Here is an 18,325-nt window from a genome sequence, read left to right as displayed (position 1 = left end):
AAACATTGCTTGCAATATGTAACAAACAGTATGCTTATGTATAATTGTGTCATTAAAGATATACACCACACACGCAAACACGTATGTATACATACACACACTCATGGCACACTAGCCCTTACAGGTTGCCACTTCCACCAACAGTTACTTTACAGGATGGACTCAGTGGATAATATTTCTTCAGTCAGACAGTTGGAAAACACAATACAGCTGGATCCGTATTTCAGCTACTGTTTGTACATTCATTTTAATGCTCAGGAAAATATATATTTTATTTTATTAAGTTTTGCTGCAAAACAAAGAAACAAAAATGAAATCCCTTTTTCTCATGTCTTAATTATTACTATTTATTTTCTTTACACTTTGATTGGAGTATTTAACACCTGCCTTTGGCATTATGGATAGAAAGCTCAAGAGTCTCTGAACACACAGTTGTGCCAAAAAAAAAAAAAATAATGGAAGAAGAGTGTCACTTAGAGGTTAGAAATATTTGTTGCAACAACATATTTTCTCCAATCAGTGTTCACTACTTCATCTCTAAGGCACACACTCTGTCTTTAGGATCTCGTTACACCCAGATTTGCCTCTGTCAGTCCAAGTTCTTGTTGAGCCCGTAAGTACTAGATCAGAGAGCATGCTGTCTTAGGACATTACCTCCCTACCACTGACAGGCATCTGGGAGAACTGACGCTGTGACTGATCTCCTCCGATATCTCCTCACATGCAGTGCAAGTGTATGCTTTGCCATTGCCTGCCAAGGTATAAGGTATATCCTCCTACAGCATCTCCTTTCAGAGCAATGCAAGGCTGCAAACCTGACGCCGCAGGGCACTAGACATGATACAGTCACCGGAGTTGGATGCCGTCGAAAACATCTGCATATGGAAGTCTATTCGCCTCTGGTCTGAAAGTCTCTTATGCCTTCAGTAGACAGGTCAGCGTTCCTTACTTCAGGTCTTTCTGGTGGATCAGCAGCACCGGGCGAGGGGGCTGCCTGCCCTCAAGCACCGCTCCTTGGCCTTACGACATTGGAAGCAGAGGGGACTCCCTCCACCTCCACCCAAGTCACATTAGTTATTTGCTTCCCTCTCTTTCAGGATGGCTTTGTAGGTAGCCAAACACATCAGCCTGACTAGTGCTTCTCATCTAAAATGCAAACAAAAAGGAAGTAAAGGAGGGAGGTGGGAATGGGAAGGGAAGCAAGCATATCCTTAGACAAAGATCTGAATCCTCTCCCGGATAGCCTGCCGGCAGATGGGGCAGACAGTAAGGGCTGTGCTGCAGTCTGGGCAAGAGCCATGTCCACACTGGAAGACCAGTTTGATTTGGTCATCGATGCAAATAGGGCAGGTGATGCGCTCTTCCATCTGCCGGTAGCGGTTCTGCAGCTCCTCCATGAGCTTCCTCTGATCTGTGGATTCAGAGCTTGGGCTGCACTCCACCTCGGTGCTGTCTGCAGGGGTGGAGAGCAGGAAGAGAGTTAGTCACTAGTGTGCTCTGCCTCATGCAGGTTCTCTTTAGACTCTGCCCCTCAAGAGTAGCAATTAGTTCAGACTAAACTCTCTTCACTGAGCCTTATCCGGGGATTCCTCAAATAATGATGCTTTTACAGACTGGCCAGTGTGGCTTTCCTTCATTTAGTTGCTCAGCTCGTTTGTGTGCGTGTGAGCGTGCGTGGTTTTGTTTGGGTTTGTTCGTTTGGGTTTTTTTAAAGGAAACAAAACATCAACTGAAACGTCCTGCCTTGGCATTCTGTAATGTGCTGCTGCTACCTTCAAGTAAAAACATTCAATGCTGGTTGTGATGCTCTGCCATACTAGTCCAGGAATCCTTACAGTGCTGTGAGTACTATGTTCTCTCAACCTCCTGTTCACATTTTGGATTCAAATTTCTGGTCAAGTCTTTCAGGACACACATGGTAAAACAAGAAGAAACCATCTGACATCACTTAACGTTGACTTTCGCATACATGAAGCTACACAAATAGAGTCATTTGGTCAACTCTATGAAATGGAAGAACCCCAAATCCTGGACAACTGCCAGCTTAGGTAAATAGACTCCTCCTGGTTTCAGCTTAATACAGCCCACTGTTCATCTTCTGCTCCTCAATCTCTGATTAGGTATCTTTACACTTCAATGTAGATGACCCTTTCCCCAACATTCTGCAATTAGTTGCACTTCAGTGGTGCAAGAAGTGATTTCAAATCCATAAAGGTGAAGCAAGTTTGGGGACAGGGAGCTTGCTAAAGGCAAACACTGAAGACATCACTGATAGGGAAGTCCTGCTGATATTTTCAGAGACCTTGATGTTCCTCCTCCAGCAGAAATCTGCATGCAAATGTCTCATTCAGAATTCTCATCATTATTTTGTCACCAGTCTGTAGGAAAGACCAATGCTCCTGCCTACTGTCAGGTAAACTTATTTTTTGCATTATGGAGTTCCAAAGTGGATTTCTGTCTTTGCCAGCTGCATATGTCCAATGTCATGTGACAGATTCTTGGTTCCTCTATGCTTTTGTCCAGGCATCAAGTCACAAAACTACAGCCTGACTCCAACAAAGGAGCCCACAATACTAAGCCATGAGCAGCAGGACATGCAATTCATTTTCATGTGCACTTGCCCTAAGAGTCATCTCAGCTAGGAAGGCATCAACTATCGCAACTGCTATGGAAAAAGCTTCAGTGGGCAGCCTGCATTAATTCGAAGGCAAGTGCAAACCTGCTTCTAGCTTGCTGACATGCATAACATTGCTCATTCTGGATGCTAAGCAATGTGGGCAGGAGACAATCTGTTTAAAACTGGGCTAAAGAGCTTATCAAAACAATCCAGCTCAATGATTCCTGGATAGCTGGCTAATGCCAGTCCTGCACAGGCACTGTAATTTCAGCCAAGGAAGAAGCAAGGCTTTCACAAGACATAATTGTTCCTTTCTCACAGTTTTTCACTGTTAAATCACCACCTGTGAAAACGGTTAGACTGACATGTGGAAAACCTGATATTTGCTTTCAGTACATAAAATAAGCCAGGCACAGGACAAGTTTCCTCAAATGTCCTGTCTACACAGCTTGAGCTTGGCCCATGAGACCTGAGAGTATCTACCTTTTCCTCTCTTAAAGATGGTCAATGCAACAAGCACACACACGCACCAACCCCCCCCCCCCCCCCGCAAACAAAACAACAACAACAACAAAATCAACTCCCTTCCTTATGCTTATTTCACTGAAAACTGTTGATTGGTGCTGCTCAAACTAACACTGTGCAGGACCCTTCCCACAGCATTTAACAGTAGGAACAGCAAACATACCTTGTTTCAGTTTTTTGGTTATTGTCACTTGACATTTGATGCACTTCTTCATTCTCCTGGAGCATTCTACCATGAATGATACAAGAAGAGATTACAATTAAGCTCACTGATGCCAGAATCAAGAGGAAAATGACACACTCAAGAACATCCGCTTTGAACAACCTGAGACCTCACTGGATGATTAAGAGATTGTTTCTGCACAGAAATTAGGACACCACCTTCTTTTTGAGCTACATCCTGAGCCTCCTGGTTTAGTCCTTCCTACACCAGTAGCAAATACAACACCTTTATGTCCCCAATGCTTTGTGCTACTGGAACTGCTGCACCGTGGACCAAAACAGCACTTGGCTCTGAAGGAAAAGGATGCAGCTCTGGCATACAGTCCTTACCAAATTCCCTCTGGTCAGACTGTGAGTGCCTTGCGAGATAACAAACTTGCTGACATGTCTGCGCAGGCTGCCGTTAAAACAATTGAAACACAAACCAGTGACAAAAGCCAGAGAAAAGGGAAATCCTTCTCAAGAGGTTTTTGAAGGATAAAGCACTGCCAGCTAGAACTGAAACATCTGGCTTTCCTTCTGAATTATCCAGGGCATCTATAAGCACAAGCAAAGCTGCCTGGGATCCCAATCAGCAGGTAGTCAGAACATTCTGTGCTTTTCATAGATAGCTTTGGACATCTTAGATAAGACAGTGGTGCTGAAATCACGCTGGGGTTGTTTCAGGACACAAACAGCACAATAGCTTTGTGTCTGAACAGAGCTTGATTTATGAGAGTCCAGCTAGGGAAGCTATGTGGTGGAACAGGAAAGAAAAATTTAAAAAGGAAAAAACCAGAATGGACTTACCTTCACACACAATACTGTGCTGGCATGGGAAGAAATGGATGAGCAAGGCCAGCTCTGAGCAGACCAGGCACTCTGTGGGGACTGCCACACTTGAGACGCTAAGGTTGGTCATTGTGTTGGGGGTGGTATGCACACGGCGAAGGCTGCAGGTGATGGCTGAGCTGTCTGAAGAAACCTGCTGTTCCCTGCAACCATGAACATGTAATAAAATTTGAGCCACATACTCCAGGTCCTCCTTCAGCAACCAGATAACATGGTATTGATCCCTAGCAAACACTCCACGTGGAGACAGAGCAGCAGATGCTCAGGTAGCATAAACTTGTGAACCTTCACTGCCTTAGTGGGACCAACTCAGCCTGTAGCAGCTGGGATTCCGACTGGATCTATCTAAAAAGAAAGGGAAAGAGCAGGGATGACTGATATTTACACAAGTTAAAACTGCTCTTTTGGAGGGCAGCACTAAGGTAATGACAGTACAACCATCTGCTGGGAGGAGTCAGCTTTTAGGAGCTATGTAAAAAGTGCAGCCCTAAGAATCCTCTGTATTTGCATGTTCCTGAAAAGTGCTTGGTTGTCTGCGAGTTTGCCTCTTACATAACACAGGCTTGGATTCAGACTTCTGTCCTGGCATTATAAGCCCCAAATCCAAAGCCCTCAGCATCCACTCCATCCATTACTTTTCCTGTCAGCTGGTCATCTGCTAGCTAGACCTACTACCTAAACTGCAAGAATGATTAATGATTGAACAGAAGGGACAAGGATGGTCACTTACTAGCATATATCTTCAGTACTGCCAAGAAATCCCTGGCCCACTAGGAGTATTGCGAAAGAGTGCTTTTTGGTCTTTTGATACAAAGTCCGTAAGTTTCTGGGAGGAAACCGCTGTTTAGCTTCCTACCAAAGTGGCAGCGGCTTCATTATAAATGCATATAAACCTCAAATACTCTTCCTCTTCTAGACCTATTAATTTCAGTCAGACTAAGCAGCTTAAGAAGGTATAGCAAACTATGCTGTCGTGACGGCTCCTGTGTGCAATGCTGGGTCACACCACGGTGACAATCTAGCCTATGATCTAGCATGCAGCACTCGGTCTACCTTAACTTTGCAGACACACACCCAAATCCTCCAAGTTGAACCTCTACACAGAAGCTGAAACCAGTACACTGTCATGAGAAATGTCAGTCTGAAGGAACTCGCATTCTTTAAGCAAAAGAAAAAAACCTTAAGCCAACATATACTCCGCTGACAAAATTCCTATGGAAGATGTTTAAAGGGACACATTTCACCTGTTATTTACAGTGGAGCAGAAGCATGGCCCATCACAGTGGCTGCTGGATGGTTCTTCCTCCAGCGGTAACATGACTGTGGGTCTGTGACCTCAGATAAAATGGAACTCTGCTTTTGTGTTTGCAAAGTCAAAATCCAAACAAATGTTCCTCAGAACCTGAGATAAAGCCATCTTTAACTTGCTACTCTCCCTTTGGCATTTTCTCAGCTATTTCTCTTATCAGTTGAAAAACAAGCATTTATCTAGCTCTGGAATAAATTCTGGGGATTCTGGTGCCCACTCTTTTGCTGCAATTCCTCTCTGTTTAGACTTTAAACATCTGTAACTGCAGAATCCAGTGAAAGTAAAACAGAGCCCAGAATTACTCTGCAAGAGAGAAGTTGCTCTTGGCTTCACTAGCCCATCTTCTTAGAGTGCCTCAGGGCTCTCTAAGTCAAGAGGCTGAGTTTGCACTGAGCAGTACTAATCTGCTTTTCCCAACTCTTTCAAATAGCAGTATGCACCCTTAAATAACCACTCCAGAAACACAGGGTCAGCAACCAGCTCCAGGTGAAACAGGAGATGCTCAGACTGACACCCAAAGTGTTTCAAAGATGTTTTGTTCCTCCTGGAACAACAGCTGCATGCAGCGACACCACAGTGCTGTGGGAGCACTCTGCATTTTGCAAGAAAGTATACTGTAGCTTCCAGTATATCCAGAGGACATAGCTTACCTGAATTTCTGTGAGAAGTCTTTGACGATCTGGACAATCCTTCCATCTGTAATGAGGTCTAAAGGAGACTTTCCCCGATGGTTTGCATAATTAATATCTGCTCCTTCTTGTGCTAAGTAACATGCAATTGCAGTTCCAACATTCAGCTCTACATTTCCAAGAAAGCCAGAAGCCTGCAGCTAAAAGATGTCGAGAAACACTCTCTGTTAATAGAAAAACTTTCTGTTATGTGGCTTTGATCTGTATCAAATTCTAAACAAAGTCTTAATCCTTTTACTTACAATTTGAAAGTGCAATTTAGCACTCTTTTTTGAAAATACAAAAAAATCCTTCAGCATGTAAACAGCAGATTCAAATCTTGCATTCCAGGAACAGGAGTGCATAAGACTGGTCCTAACAGGTGCTAATCATTACTAATCATAGTAACAGGCATTCACTTCAGGTAGTGAAGAGTCAGTACACTGAAGACACCACAGTACATACCAACTGATGAACAGCTGGTGCATGGACCCCTACGTGACAGCTATTTAAAAAGCCAAGCTTTTGTATATGTTATCCAAACTAATTTGAAGTCAAGAAATGTTTTCCACTGACTTAAATGACCAGGGCATGTAGATCAGGGCAAGTAAAATTAGATGTGAAGGAGTCTACAGCATCTAGATATAATGTTACTGTAAATACTATTGGAAATGACATGCACCGATCCCTCATGTTGCTTTAAGAGTTTCTGCATCTAGGACTAGCTATTGGCTGTCCCTAGCACAAGTTAAGACCAAACAGCTAGCAAAGTTGTTATGCAGACTTTCAGTGAGATGATAAAACCCACCCTTGCTGCTGAATTCTCTGCTCAAATTTGCCTGCAGAGAAATTCAGAAGAAAGAAGCAATTGCTGAGCTGGTGTGGGGTGTCTGTGGAATGTCAGTGGCTGAACAAGCCTGAGGACCTGAGCCTGGAGCATCTTTGGCCATGCACTTCAGCCATCAGCTCATGCTATCAACACTGGTAGCTTGGTAACGAGCAGAATGGAAGAAGAGCAATGCCCTAGGCTTTTTCAAGCACCAAGAGGTAGGAAAGAGGAATAGGTGGTTTGGCACACAGCACGCAGCCCTTCAGAATGTCAGTTTCATTTATTCTGATCATTTCAAATTGCAATTAAAAAAAAACCTATGCCAGATATTCCAGTGTACTAAATTATCCATCCCTACAATGGAATCATTCTCACTCCATGCATAAAGCATAACCAATGTTTGCACTCTTGGTTTGCACTGCAAATCTGGTGTGTGCACATGTTGGTATTTACATGGATGGCAGAACACTTTCAAGGGCTAATTTAATATCTTTGCCAAAAAGCCAGACTAAGCTTCCAGTCCTTGGCATATCATGCACTGATTTCTAGATCTAAAGCCTTTCCTGAAAGGCCTTATATATCCATGAATACAGAGCAACATAGTGAAATCCTTCAGCCTAAAATGTCTCGCCTCTCGCATTCTGCTCTACATCTGCCGATAACTGGGGTGTTTGTGGTTAGCTATCCTCATATTTTCCATGCCATCAGACAGAAATGAATTGCTGTGGTTCTGGGGCATGAATTAAACCCAAGACTCTTGGCTCTGCAACTGGATTCATGACCTTTCCCATGTCAAGAAGGAAGCGCAAAATGCTAATAAAAATGTCAGGGGAGGCAATATGAATTGTTGTCTGACTATGTGAAGTTTCATGCTATAAATTCAAGCATACCCTCAGAGGATCTATTCTTGCTTTCCCACAAGCAAAAAGGTTTGTCTCCACGCTCCCCATCTGGACTGGCTTCCTTTGTCCCCTTAGATCCCACTATCTACAGTCATTCTAACATCAAGCATTTCCCTACCCTTGGTGCTGGAATTTCTCCTACTCCCAAGCTCACCTTGGAAAGGAGGGACAACCCCATCTCCCCTTCACGCTTCTCCAGCATGACGGACATTAGCTGCTGCCGTTCCAAGGCAATGTGCATGGCTGTGTCTCCGTCCTCATCTTCAGCATTGACATCACTGCCTTCACTGACCAGCAGTTGCACCATCCCTACGTGTCCCTGGATGACAGCCAAGTGCAGCGCTGTCTGGTTACGGTTGTTCTTCAGGTTGACGTCACAGCGACCCTTGAAGAGAAGAATTGCAATAGAGTGAGCTGTTGCTGCCGAGTTTGGCTGAAGAAGAGTGCTGCCTCTGTGGTGCTTGTTGAGGCCCCAGGTCTCAAGTCCATCTTCGTCAAGACAGCAGTATACAGATCTCCAAGAGCGCTATGTGATCCAGCCCTCTGTATCTTAGCCATATGGCCCTCGCACCTCAAATATCAAGAAAGGGAGGATCGGAAGCCAAGTACCCAACTGACACACAGATAACATTTTCTTGGTGATGACTTGGATATGACAACTCATCACCTCCCAGCCACAAACAAATCCTGGAACTACTCCAAGCAAACAGTCAGGGACTAGCTCCTATAAAGCAATATTGATTCCTTGCTGCCTGCTGTGCTTTGATTTCCGCTCGTCAAAGCAAAGAGGAGAAAAACCTATTCAAATCTGACTCATTCTGCCCCTCTGCCAAACCTGCAGGGGAAGGCAGCAGCAGCAAGGGTTAGAGACAGACAGCCTTTAAAGATATGGCTATGCTAACACAGTGATTATGCCACCAGTAAAGCAATCGTAGTACTAAGTAGTTAGTGCTCACAGACATTGCTCCACTACAGCACTCATTTGTAAATCCATTAAAGCCTTGTTGTAGTGGTTTGGATCCCTTTGTAAAGATGGAGAAACTCAGGCAACAAACCACTGAGAAGAAACAAAACCCAGGAGTGCCAACATCTAGTTGTCACCTTCGTTGCCACTATCACCTGAAAGCAGAGACAGAGGCTAGCTTTGACTCCACAAAAATCAACAACAAAATGCCAGTTAGACTGCCATCTTTCAGTTTATCATTTTCATTGCTAAAGAATGCTACTCACCAGGGGCAGGTCTAGCACTTAAGACTGAACAAAAATAAATTACCTGGAGTAAACATGTAAAAATATTTTGTTCTGCATTCAAATGAAATACATGCCTTCAGATAGTCTTTCATGAAAATGAAGAGTGAGAAACCCACCACAGAACAACCAGTAGCTGGGGAGCTTCAAGCATACACCTGGAGTGAGGGAAACTGAGTTCTGACCTGTACCTATGAGATAGGGTAGGTTCTGAATACAGATCTACACACTCCTTAACGAGCAGGTTACCAGCTATTCTGAAATCTTTTCCATTCATACCCATCACTTCACTGAACATTTCCCAGCAAACTCCAGTTCCAACCCACTTTGTTCTAGCCTGCAAGATACCCTTCTCCTCTACTGCCGGTGCCAAAAGAAAATACTCCCCGGAATGCCAACCCCTGTTCTTCAAAGTCTGGCAAACAATGCCAGTTCTTCAAAGAGACAGAGACATTCTTATGAGTCCCAGCATTAACTCAGTAGTACTTAGGAAATAGGGTTTCTGAGAGTGGGACAGATGGAAGTCTTTGTTGGTGGTGTTTCTTACCTCTTTGATGAGAATTTCTGCCACTTCTTTGTGATTATTGAGAGCAGCAAGGTGCAGAGCAGTGAAGCCGTCTTCCTTTTTGGAGTCAACCAGCTGCCGAGCTCTTGCTAGAATCTTCTTTATGGCTCTAGAGTGTTGGAGGTTAACAGAGATGGAAGAGTCACTTTATCAGAAAGGAAAACAATGCAGAAGAGACAGGCCTGTCTCTTCTGCTCAGTAGTTACAAATGTTCATGTCTTAATAGACAGCACCATGAACTGGCACCTGTGATGTAGAGCACTGTCTGTATCTCACAGACTGAATTACAAAAATAAACAGAAGCCCTCAGTTATCATTTAATAAAGTAGGGTAAACTCACACTGCTATGAAAATAATGAGCAGATTTATCCTTGGAAGAATTCCAAACGCTCTCAGTTAGACAGAGTCTTTTCAAATACTGTTTACTACAGACCTTCTCCTGTCCTTGCATGTGTGAACCCAAACATCTAAGCAGACTATCCAGAAGCAGACAGATTTCTTAGCCAAGCTAGGGAGGTATGAGAAAGATGGGATGGGGAAAGCAGGCAGCAGTTCCCTGTGAATGCATGAAGGAGGGGAGGAGGAGAACAGCTATACCTAGCCATATCTAAACCCAAGAAATATATAACCAACCATTTCCTTCCTAGCTGTCTAGAACTACATCTGCTACCTTCTTAATATTAAGACAGCAAGCACAAGTTAACATCTGTAAAAGCAGTAAAAATGAAAAAAGGTCACTTACAGCTTGTTGCCTTTTAGAGCAGAATAGTGGAGCAGGTTGAAGCCTTGACAATTCTGGACAGTGAAGTCTATGTTGGGTACTTCAGTGAGAATCTCAATAACGACTTTGTAATCTGCAGTGATAGCATAATGCAGGGGGGTGTCTCCCTGGGAATCCTATAAATGGATACCAAAGCAGAATACAGGTTACCTACCTCAGAGTGTCAAATGAAACAGCTCACCGTGAGGGACAGTTCAAGACAAGATGATAGCGTCACCAGGACACATCAACTCCAGGCCAAACATCCAAACATCACTGGCATCCATAGCAGTTTCATAGCCTTTGTGAAATCATTTCCCCAGGGCTTGATATCAGCGGCTGAGGAGACGGGTGCTAACGTTCTAACTAGCATTGAGAGACTGACCCAGCACAGTCCAGTCCCACCATCATACCAGCACACCCTAAAAATGGGCTGGGTCCAATTCACCATCACCACCCTTCAAGTTCCTAAACACAAGTCTTAAAAAAATCTCATCACTCTTTATTGCTGGGAACAGGAGCGTTTCAACAACACACATTAGCAGCAGGTCAGCTCTCACTGGAAGCCTGAGCCCAGCACAACAGAGAGCACACTACTGGATTGAGCTGAGCAGACTCACCATGATGAAGGAGCAGACCCAAACCTGGAATTTCAGAGTACTGAAGTTAGAGGAATACTTCCTCTGTGCGATGCACAGTAGTGCATTTTAAGAGAATGATCTTCAAATTCTACGAAGCAACAAATGGTGTAAGACATAAAGCAGCACCTCCCTGCCTCAAAAACAAAAAAAACCCAAACCCAACACACACACACACAAATCCCACAAAACCCAAAACTTACTGGGAGGTTGACATCACAGTTGAGCTCACAGAGGCTCCGCACCACCTCTGTGAATCCTTGACTGACAGCAACATACAATGCTGTGCATTTTGCATTGTTTAACAGGTCTGCACTGGCTCCTTTACCAATAAGCACACGGGCAACCTCAGCTTGGTTTCTGATTTAAAAGCAAGGAGTAAGACAGATTAGATTCAACCCTGTGCAGACAGGAAATTCTTCCTCCTTGCAAGGCAATGGAACTTCTCAGGTTTTGTATCCTCTCAACCTCATCCCCCCGCCTCTTAGCATCAAAAAAACCCCCAAACATACACCAAAACCTTCCTAACTTGTACTCCAGAATCTGCTCTCTCTTTGCTTTAAATCAACAAGAATCTTTCGCTCTTGATGAATTCTTCCCTGGTAACTGACAACACAATTCAACCTTTCATCTTGCTCTGGAAAACATATGCACTTACAGAAACCAACCAAACTAATCCCAACCAACCACACCACCCTCCCATTCCTCTGAAAAAAAAAAAATATCTCATCACCAAAACCTCTGTATCACTTGTTCTGATCCCCCCCTCGCCCCCAAAATTTCTAGCATGGAAACTGACCTAGCTGTGAAGGTTAAATTAGTGCACTAAGAAATGCACTTGTGGCCCTGAAGCTCAAAGGCCAATTTCTAACATAAAGTAAAATCAGAGAAAAGCCTCCATCAGCCACACATCCTTCACACAGACTGCCCATTTATATCTAGAAACATCCTTTTGCAGCCTTTTAGGTCTTGTATCAGAGACGGCAAGAAGAAAGATATCCTACCCAAAAGCTGCATAGTGCAGTGCTGTATCCCCTTCTTCATCCCTTAGGTTGACAGTAGCATGTGCCTGCAGCAAAATCTTCACGACATCCAGATGCCCCTGATAAGAAGCAATCTGCAGTGCAGTTCTACCCTGGTTCTTTGCGTCGACCTACAGGAAGGGCAGAGACACAGCAAACAGCTTGGTTAGGAAAGACCTTGCCTTGTCTTCAGGCCTTAGCTCTGTTCTAGAGCAGGCCCAGCAGGATGGAAGTCACTAGCTGCAGAACAGCTGCAGGTTCAGAAATGCTAAGCAGAATCTGTGCCCCGTCGGCCCCACTTCAGGTACATCAACTACAAGGTTGACTTTGTCCCAGGATATTTCTAAAGGGGAAGGGGACAGCACATTTAGTCAAGAAGGGAGAAGCGAGTGAACAGAACTGGAAGCCAGGGCTCTAATTGCAGCTCTGATGCCAAATGCCTCTATGCCTGCAAGCAGAATACTTCTTGACATCTCTGCCAATGATTCTTTTCCCAATAGGAAAATGTGTGATGAGATCAAATTAGCTTTACATAAGGCTTTGAAGATGCCAAGTCCCCATTGTTCTATGCTGCTCCAGGTACTTTACTGGGCACAGGGCTGGAGGGTGTATCACAGTGTTGAAGTGCTGCAGCGATATTTTTTAAGAATTAAAGGGACTGAAGAACAAAGAAAGGCTGTACGAAAGGCAAGAAAAAAAAAAAAGCAGCAGCTACTGAAATCAGTGGAACGCTAAGGAGAAGAGATGAAGGAGCTAGCAAAACATCAACAGGCTGGCAAGGAGAACAAAGGTTTTTTTTTTTCCCCTGCAGCTGGTTCTATGCAGCAGTCCTGAGACCAGGACAGGCAAGACTTCCTTTGATTCATTCAAAGTGATGGGTGAGTCATTTAGGCAAGGAGGCATTAGAGGCCACTCTGTTATTCTTCCATTTGCACAAGACAGACAAAGCTGATGTAAGCTGAAAAGGCCTTGACAAGCAATTCCAACTTGCACTACTAAGTGAGCCTCAAATCCAACATCCTCTTGCTGTATATAACACTCTAAGAGAAATAACTAATTTATTAATATAAATATTAGAATAGAAATCTAATAAAACTAACTAATAACATAACAGATTCCTGACTCATGACATTTTCTTATCCGGGATAAATTCATCAATTACAGGTATTTGTCTATTCTTCCCATCTCCAGAGGCCCCATTAACTTTGTAAATAAAGAATCATAATAAATACCATACAACTAACCACTAAATCAGCTTCACAGGGGTTCCTTCAGAATTGATTCTAGTTTTCTTCGTTCACACATCCAGCTGCTCCTGCCAGCCATGCAGACATAGCCTCAACAAAACTTCTGTTTTGTTACCAATGGTTTCCAAGGACACTGCTGAAATACTTTGTTCTCTGGTTCTCCTTTTTTAACCTGTTTATAAACCCTGTACCCCCCACTGAAGGAGCTTGAACCTTCAAACGGGCAGCTTGAAAGAGCAGTGATTTGAGTAGATGTGATCCTAACAGTTTGGCACTCTGCAAGCACATAAATTGTTCAGCAACAAGTCAAGGCCAGTTCCCTGCTCCAGTCAGACACAAGATAAGACACTGCACAGACATGCACAGCATCAGGATCTGGGCAGCTTTTCTCTTTCCTGATTCCAACAATACCATTTTGCAAGGTCATCTAAGGACAGACACATTCAGCCAGACACAACCCATGGCTTTCTTTTCGAACAAAGGCTAGATATTCAGACATCTTGCTACTGTTTTCATATAGATAAATACCTCTCCCCCTAATTCTACAAGTGCACTGTCCATACAGGAAATCTGGGAAAAGCCAGCTTTGGAAGCATGCTGTAAGGACTTAACGCTAGTTCAGATTTAAGGCCACAAACTGGAGCCATAAAATATGCACATTTAACACATAAATTGAATCCTAAATTGCAGCAAAATAATTTTCCACCTGTTAGGAGCTAATACTAGGTATATATAAAAAAATCTATTATTTTTCTCCTAACCTTTTCCCCACTTGACTACAAAATCTTATGACAGTACTTTAAAGAAGAGCAACTAAAAGTAACCATTCAGGATGTCTTCAAAACTTGCCTTGTCTGGGTACTTCTGAAGGAGCTCCCGAACTTTAGCCGCATTATTGAGTGCTGCACAAATGACCAGGCAGCCTGCGTGCTCTGACTCAGTCTTCTGCAACAGCAGTTTCTCCAATACAGTAACCAAAGTACCTGGTAGGAATGAGAAACAGCAACAGGTTAGTTAAGAGGGCCAAAGAGCATGTGTATACATGTTTACAGTTGGCATAGTACAGCTAATATAGCCACAGCATGGGCCTGCTATACCTCTAATACTTAGCTCACACAAAGAGCTTTACAAATTTGTGGCTTACACAGAACTTTTGCTTTACAAGTCTGATGTTTTGAGAATCGAAAAGACATGAGACCATGCTACAGAAGACCAACACAGAAGGGCACAAAAGGGCAAATAATCTCAAGAGGAATGCATGGTTTTGGAAAGGATGCTGTAGGGAAGAAATACAGGTCCTTTCAGATAGGCCCTCTAATTACAGACTTTTGAGTGCTTGAGAGGACAGAGGTGTTACAGTTCTCCAGATAGAGCAAAGTTAAAAAGCTTGGGCTTGCATGAAAGTTCTCCCTGAAGTCTAACTTGAGCAAACAGTTTAAGACCCACCTATATAGCAAAACAAAAAAACCAGCAGGTCTGTCCTCTCTCCTGCATGATCCTGACATCTAAAGGAAATACGTACGGTAAGGCTATAAAAAATTTTATGAGCAGATGTGCAAACCAGAAAAAAAATCCCTTCTACACATCATGTGATCCAAATTCAATTTCAGGGTAGACTGGGCAAATAATCATTGATATGACAACACTTCCACGCAAGGACCTGGGAATATTTCACAAACATTCAAGAATTAGTATCCTCCTACAGGAAACACAGCAGGATGGAACAGGAAATTGAGACAGATCAAGGCAGAAGCAAATACTGAACCTAGGGCAGTGCTACGGTTAGCATTCCCGAGTCCTAAATTCTGTATTTTCCTGTTAACGCCAGCTTTGCTTCCCCAGTAAGGCACAGCCTGGTTTTGGAACTCTGTCCAGGAAGAACAGGCAGCTGGAGTTTAATACTGTCCAAACCGTGTTGCTGCTGTTACACCAGAGCAACCATTTCACGATCCCTGACAAATCAGACATCTCTGTTCTCACTATCTCACTTTTTGATTCTTTTGCATTCTCCGTTGTCATGAGGTTTGCTTCCTCATCTCTCTGGTAGGCTGTCAGGCAAGCTGGGTTAAATGTCCAGGACTGCCCTCCAACCGACACTCGCAAATCTCCATCCCCATAGACTTTGATCACTTTGCCGATGTGCCCTAGGGTCTGCAACGGAAAAAGAGAAATGATTTTTAAAAGGTAAGATGCAGCATGCTTTGCATCCCAGAACCAATGCAATGCTTCTAAGAGCGGTTTCGCAGGCGGCACTCCTGCTGCATGAAAAGAAGCACTGAATAGTGACACACTCGCAGACAACTCCCACTTCAAGGACACCAGAGGGTTCTCAGCAGTTTTTCTATTACTAGTTTTACATAAGAAGGGTTTCCCAGACACATTACGAACGTCTGGAGAGGAAGGTGGTGAAACAACAAAACATAGTCTGAAGAACCCTGAGAGAACTGATAAAAATTGGGACTAGGAGAGGTTTCCTCTGTGCATTTAATTGCTCCTGGAGGACACCTGTATTCTGCTTTTTAGCCATACTGGTGTGATCAGACCATTTTTCCACGTGGCCACTTTCCTGCCTCATTCCAGAGAATTATGGAGGGTACGCAAGAGGACTTGTTTACTTTAGTTAGTAAAACCTCTTATCTGACTTACTCATAGCCAAATCCTTCGTCAGATTCCCCATTTACCTGCTCTTCTTTGGGTGCTGCAATAGGATTGCATTACCAATAGCCAATAACACCAGGCAACATTTATTTTGCAAGGCCTCAGCAGTCCCAGAAAGGTCTGTGCACTCACTGACCAGCAGGAATACTGGAGGGCAATGCAAGCCCAGTCACTATTACTAATTGCTTGGGAGAACTCAGGAAGTTACTGGACTGTTCTGGAACTGGCGCGCACTCACAGGTGCCATTTCATCTGTCCACTCCCCATGACCAGGTTGGAATCGCTTCACTGTTTCCATATCATCTATCACCCGGACAACATCACCAACCCAAAAGGTGTTGAGCTACAAGAAAAAGAAAGTCATAAGCTTTTGGGGGATGAAGCCAGGGAAAAAAAAAAAAGCACAATCAGTCCCTCCACCCCACCCCCACCCTCAGAAAACCCAACAAACAAAAAGCCTATCAACTCAAAAAACCAAGGCATTACAAAACATAAGTACAACTACCAAAAAAATCTGTAATCACTGCACTGCAAAATAAACATAGTCAAGGGCTGGGGTATTTCTGTTTTAAGTCAAGTGCACATTTAAGTAGGGAAATAATTTGGGACAGAACATTTTTCTTCTTTTCTTTCTTCTTCAAACCATTTATAATTACTACCAGTATAAAGTACGTATGGAACTTCCCTTGGTCCATCTCCTCACTATACCTGACTTGGCACTGGAGATTTTAATTCACTTTAATAAGGAAGTTAAATCTGTTTGTTATTTAAAACAGAAAAGGGAAACCAGAGTTTATCTGTACTGGTAATTTGCCAGATGCTCCCTCTGCTCACTGAGCTGAGAAGGGAGCACTGTCAAAACACACTTTTCAAAGCAGACTAATTCTGCGCAAAACAGTCTGACATGGCATTTTCCATTGGTATTGGAGTTTTTAAGCATTGTGACCTTGTTCAGGTCTTTCAGAATTTTGTAGTCTTCCAGCAGCTCCTTCTATACCTATTAGCCCTGTTTCTAATCATCCACATTTCAAGTCCTCAAGCCTCTGGGGAAGGCCATTGCTATGAGCTTTAGAAATGCAGACACAAAATTAGAAGAGCTGGATTAAAGATTCAGGTCATCCAGAAGAATTGGAGAGAAGCAAGACAAAGAAAGATGCAAAAAGGAGGCTATCATGAAGACACAAGAATAAGGAAGAAAACAAAATCAAATGGAAACGATGTGGAAGAAAGTTCATAGATGAAAGGTAGCTGCAGAAGGATGAGCTACTGTAGGTCTGTATTACCACTCTTTTCAAAGCAGCTGAAATTAAGAAATGGAATTTACCTTAAGAACTTAGAACATCTGAAATGCAAAGGTTCATAAAACTGGACAGCCTAGTAGCCCAACGCCCACTGTCTGCAACCATCTGTCTTAGCTCTGATGGCTTGCAGGAAATTCTGCCTAGAACTACTGCTTTTAGAATAGCAGCGTATTTCTTCGGCACTTGCTTGAGACACAGCAGGCTAAAGCGACAGCTATTCCCTGCAGCACTTCTAGTTCTGGCCAAGCTCACCTACCAGCACCTACCTTAGTCAGAGCTCCAGGATGGAAAGTCCAGCGGGTTTCACTGTTGAACTGGACCCTCACGTCCCCTCTGTCCGTGATTCTGTGCACAGTCCCTGTCTGGCCAATGAACTTTTGATAGGGGGGAAAAAAAAAGTAGGGAAAATCCCCTAAATAAATCACATTGCTTAATAGTGGGGAAAGCAGGCATCCAAGGCACAGATGGCTAAATTACCCACCATTTCCAACTCACAGACTAACAGTGCTCCCAAACCTGCTTTAAATGTGATGCAGTCATTGTTTTTCTGCAAAAGGAGGGAAAGCCTGCTTAAGAAGCTCTTCTAAAGTAGCAGCATATTGGGGGAGGAGGGCGATAGGAATACAAAGTGCGAAAATCCTTGAAAATGCAGCACAAATTGTCCTCCTCCTTCCAAATGACAAACGTGGGTAGAGATTACAACATTGTTCTGTGGTATAATACCAGCAAGGCATGCTTTGAGAGAAAAAAAGGGGGCACAGCAGAGGAGACTACAGAAAACCAAGTATCATTGTGTAGTGCAGTATTCTATATCTGTTGATTCTGGCAGGTCCTGAGCAGCTGACAGTTTTGAAGGAAACAAAAAGTACCAATTTCTGAGGTGAGAGGAAGTTACTGTTTCTCTGTTTAATATCCCTCTCTATACCTGCATTGACCAACAACAGGAATTCAGAAGTGCAGAGGTTTAAACAACCTAGCAGACT

The 18,325-nt window shown here is 43.5% G+C and overlaps 1 protein-coding gene across 5 annotated transcripts in view; it reads right to left on the bottom strand.

Annotated features, from left to right (window-relative positions):
* Positions 1-215: 215 nt before the first annotated feature.
* Positions 216-18,325, bottom strand: part of MIB2 (MIB E3 ubiquitin protein ligase 2) — a 51,872-nt gene continuing 33,762 nt past the window's right edge. For 3 of the 5 annotated variants that reach the window (XM_069782688.1, XM_069782687.1, XM_069782691.1), the window contains 13 exons: positions 17,609-17,716; positions 16,280-16,384; positions 15,372-15,534; positions 14,233-14,366; positions 12,119-12,267; positions 11,318-11,474; positions 10,459-10,613; positions 9,699-9,825; positions 8,058-8,288; positions 6,155-6,333; positions 4,154-4,338; positions 3,306-3,371; positions 216-1,453 (listed from right to left, as the gene is read on the bottom strand). In XM_069782688.1, coding sequence (XP_069638789.1) covers positions 1,212-1,453; positions 3,306-3,371; positions 4,154-4,338; positions 6,155-6,333; positions 8,058-8,288; positions 9,699-9,825; positions 10,459-10,613; positions 11,318-11,474; positions 12,119-12,267; positions 14,233-14,366; positions 15,372-15,534; positions 16,280-16,384; positions 17,609-17,716 — 2,001 coding nt within the window. In that variant the 3' untranslated portion in view covers positions 216-1,211. The remainder of the gene's footprint in view (positions 1,454-3,305; positions 3,372-4,153; positions 4,339-6,154; positions 6,334-8,057; positions 8,289-9,698; positions 9,826-10,458; positions 10,614-11,317; positions 11,475-12,118; positions 12,268-14,232; positions 14,367-15,371; positions 15,535-16,279; positions 16,385-17,608; positions 17,717-18,325) is intronic. The other 2 variants (XM_069782689.1, XM_069782690.1) reach the window with 2 other exon arrangements.

The sequence above is a fragment of the Haliaeetus albicilla genome, chromosome 4, assembly GCF_947461875.1.
Source record: "Haliaeetus albicilla chromosome 4, bHalAlb1.1, whole genome shotgun sequence".
Taxonomy (NCBI): Eukaryota; Metazoa; Chordata; class Aves; order Accipitriformes; family Accipitridae; genus Haliaeetus; species Haliaeetus albicilla.
This window is presented reverse-complemented; position numbering and strand designations above follow the sequence as displayed.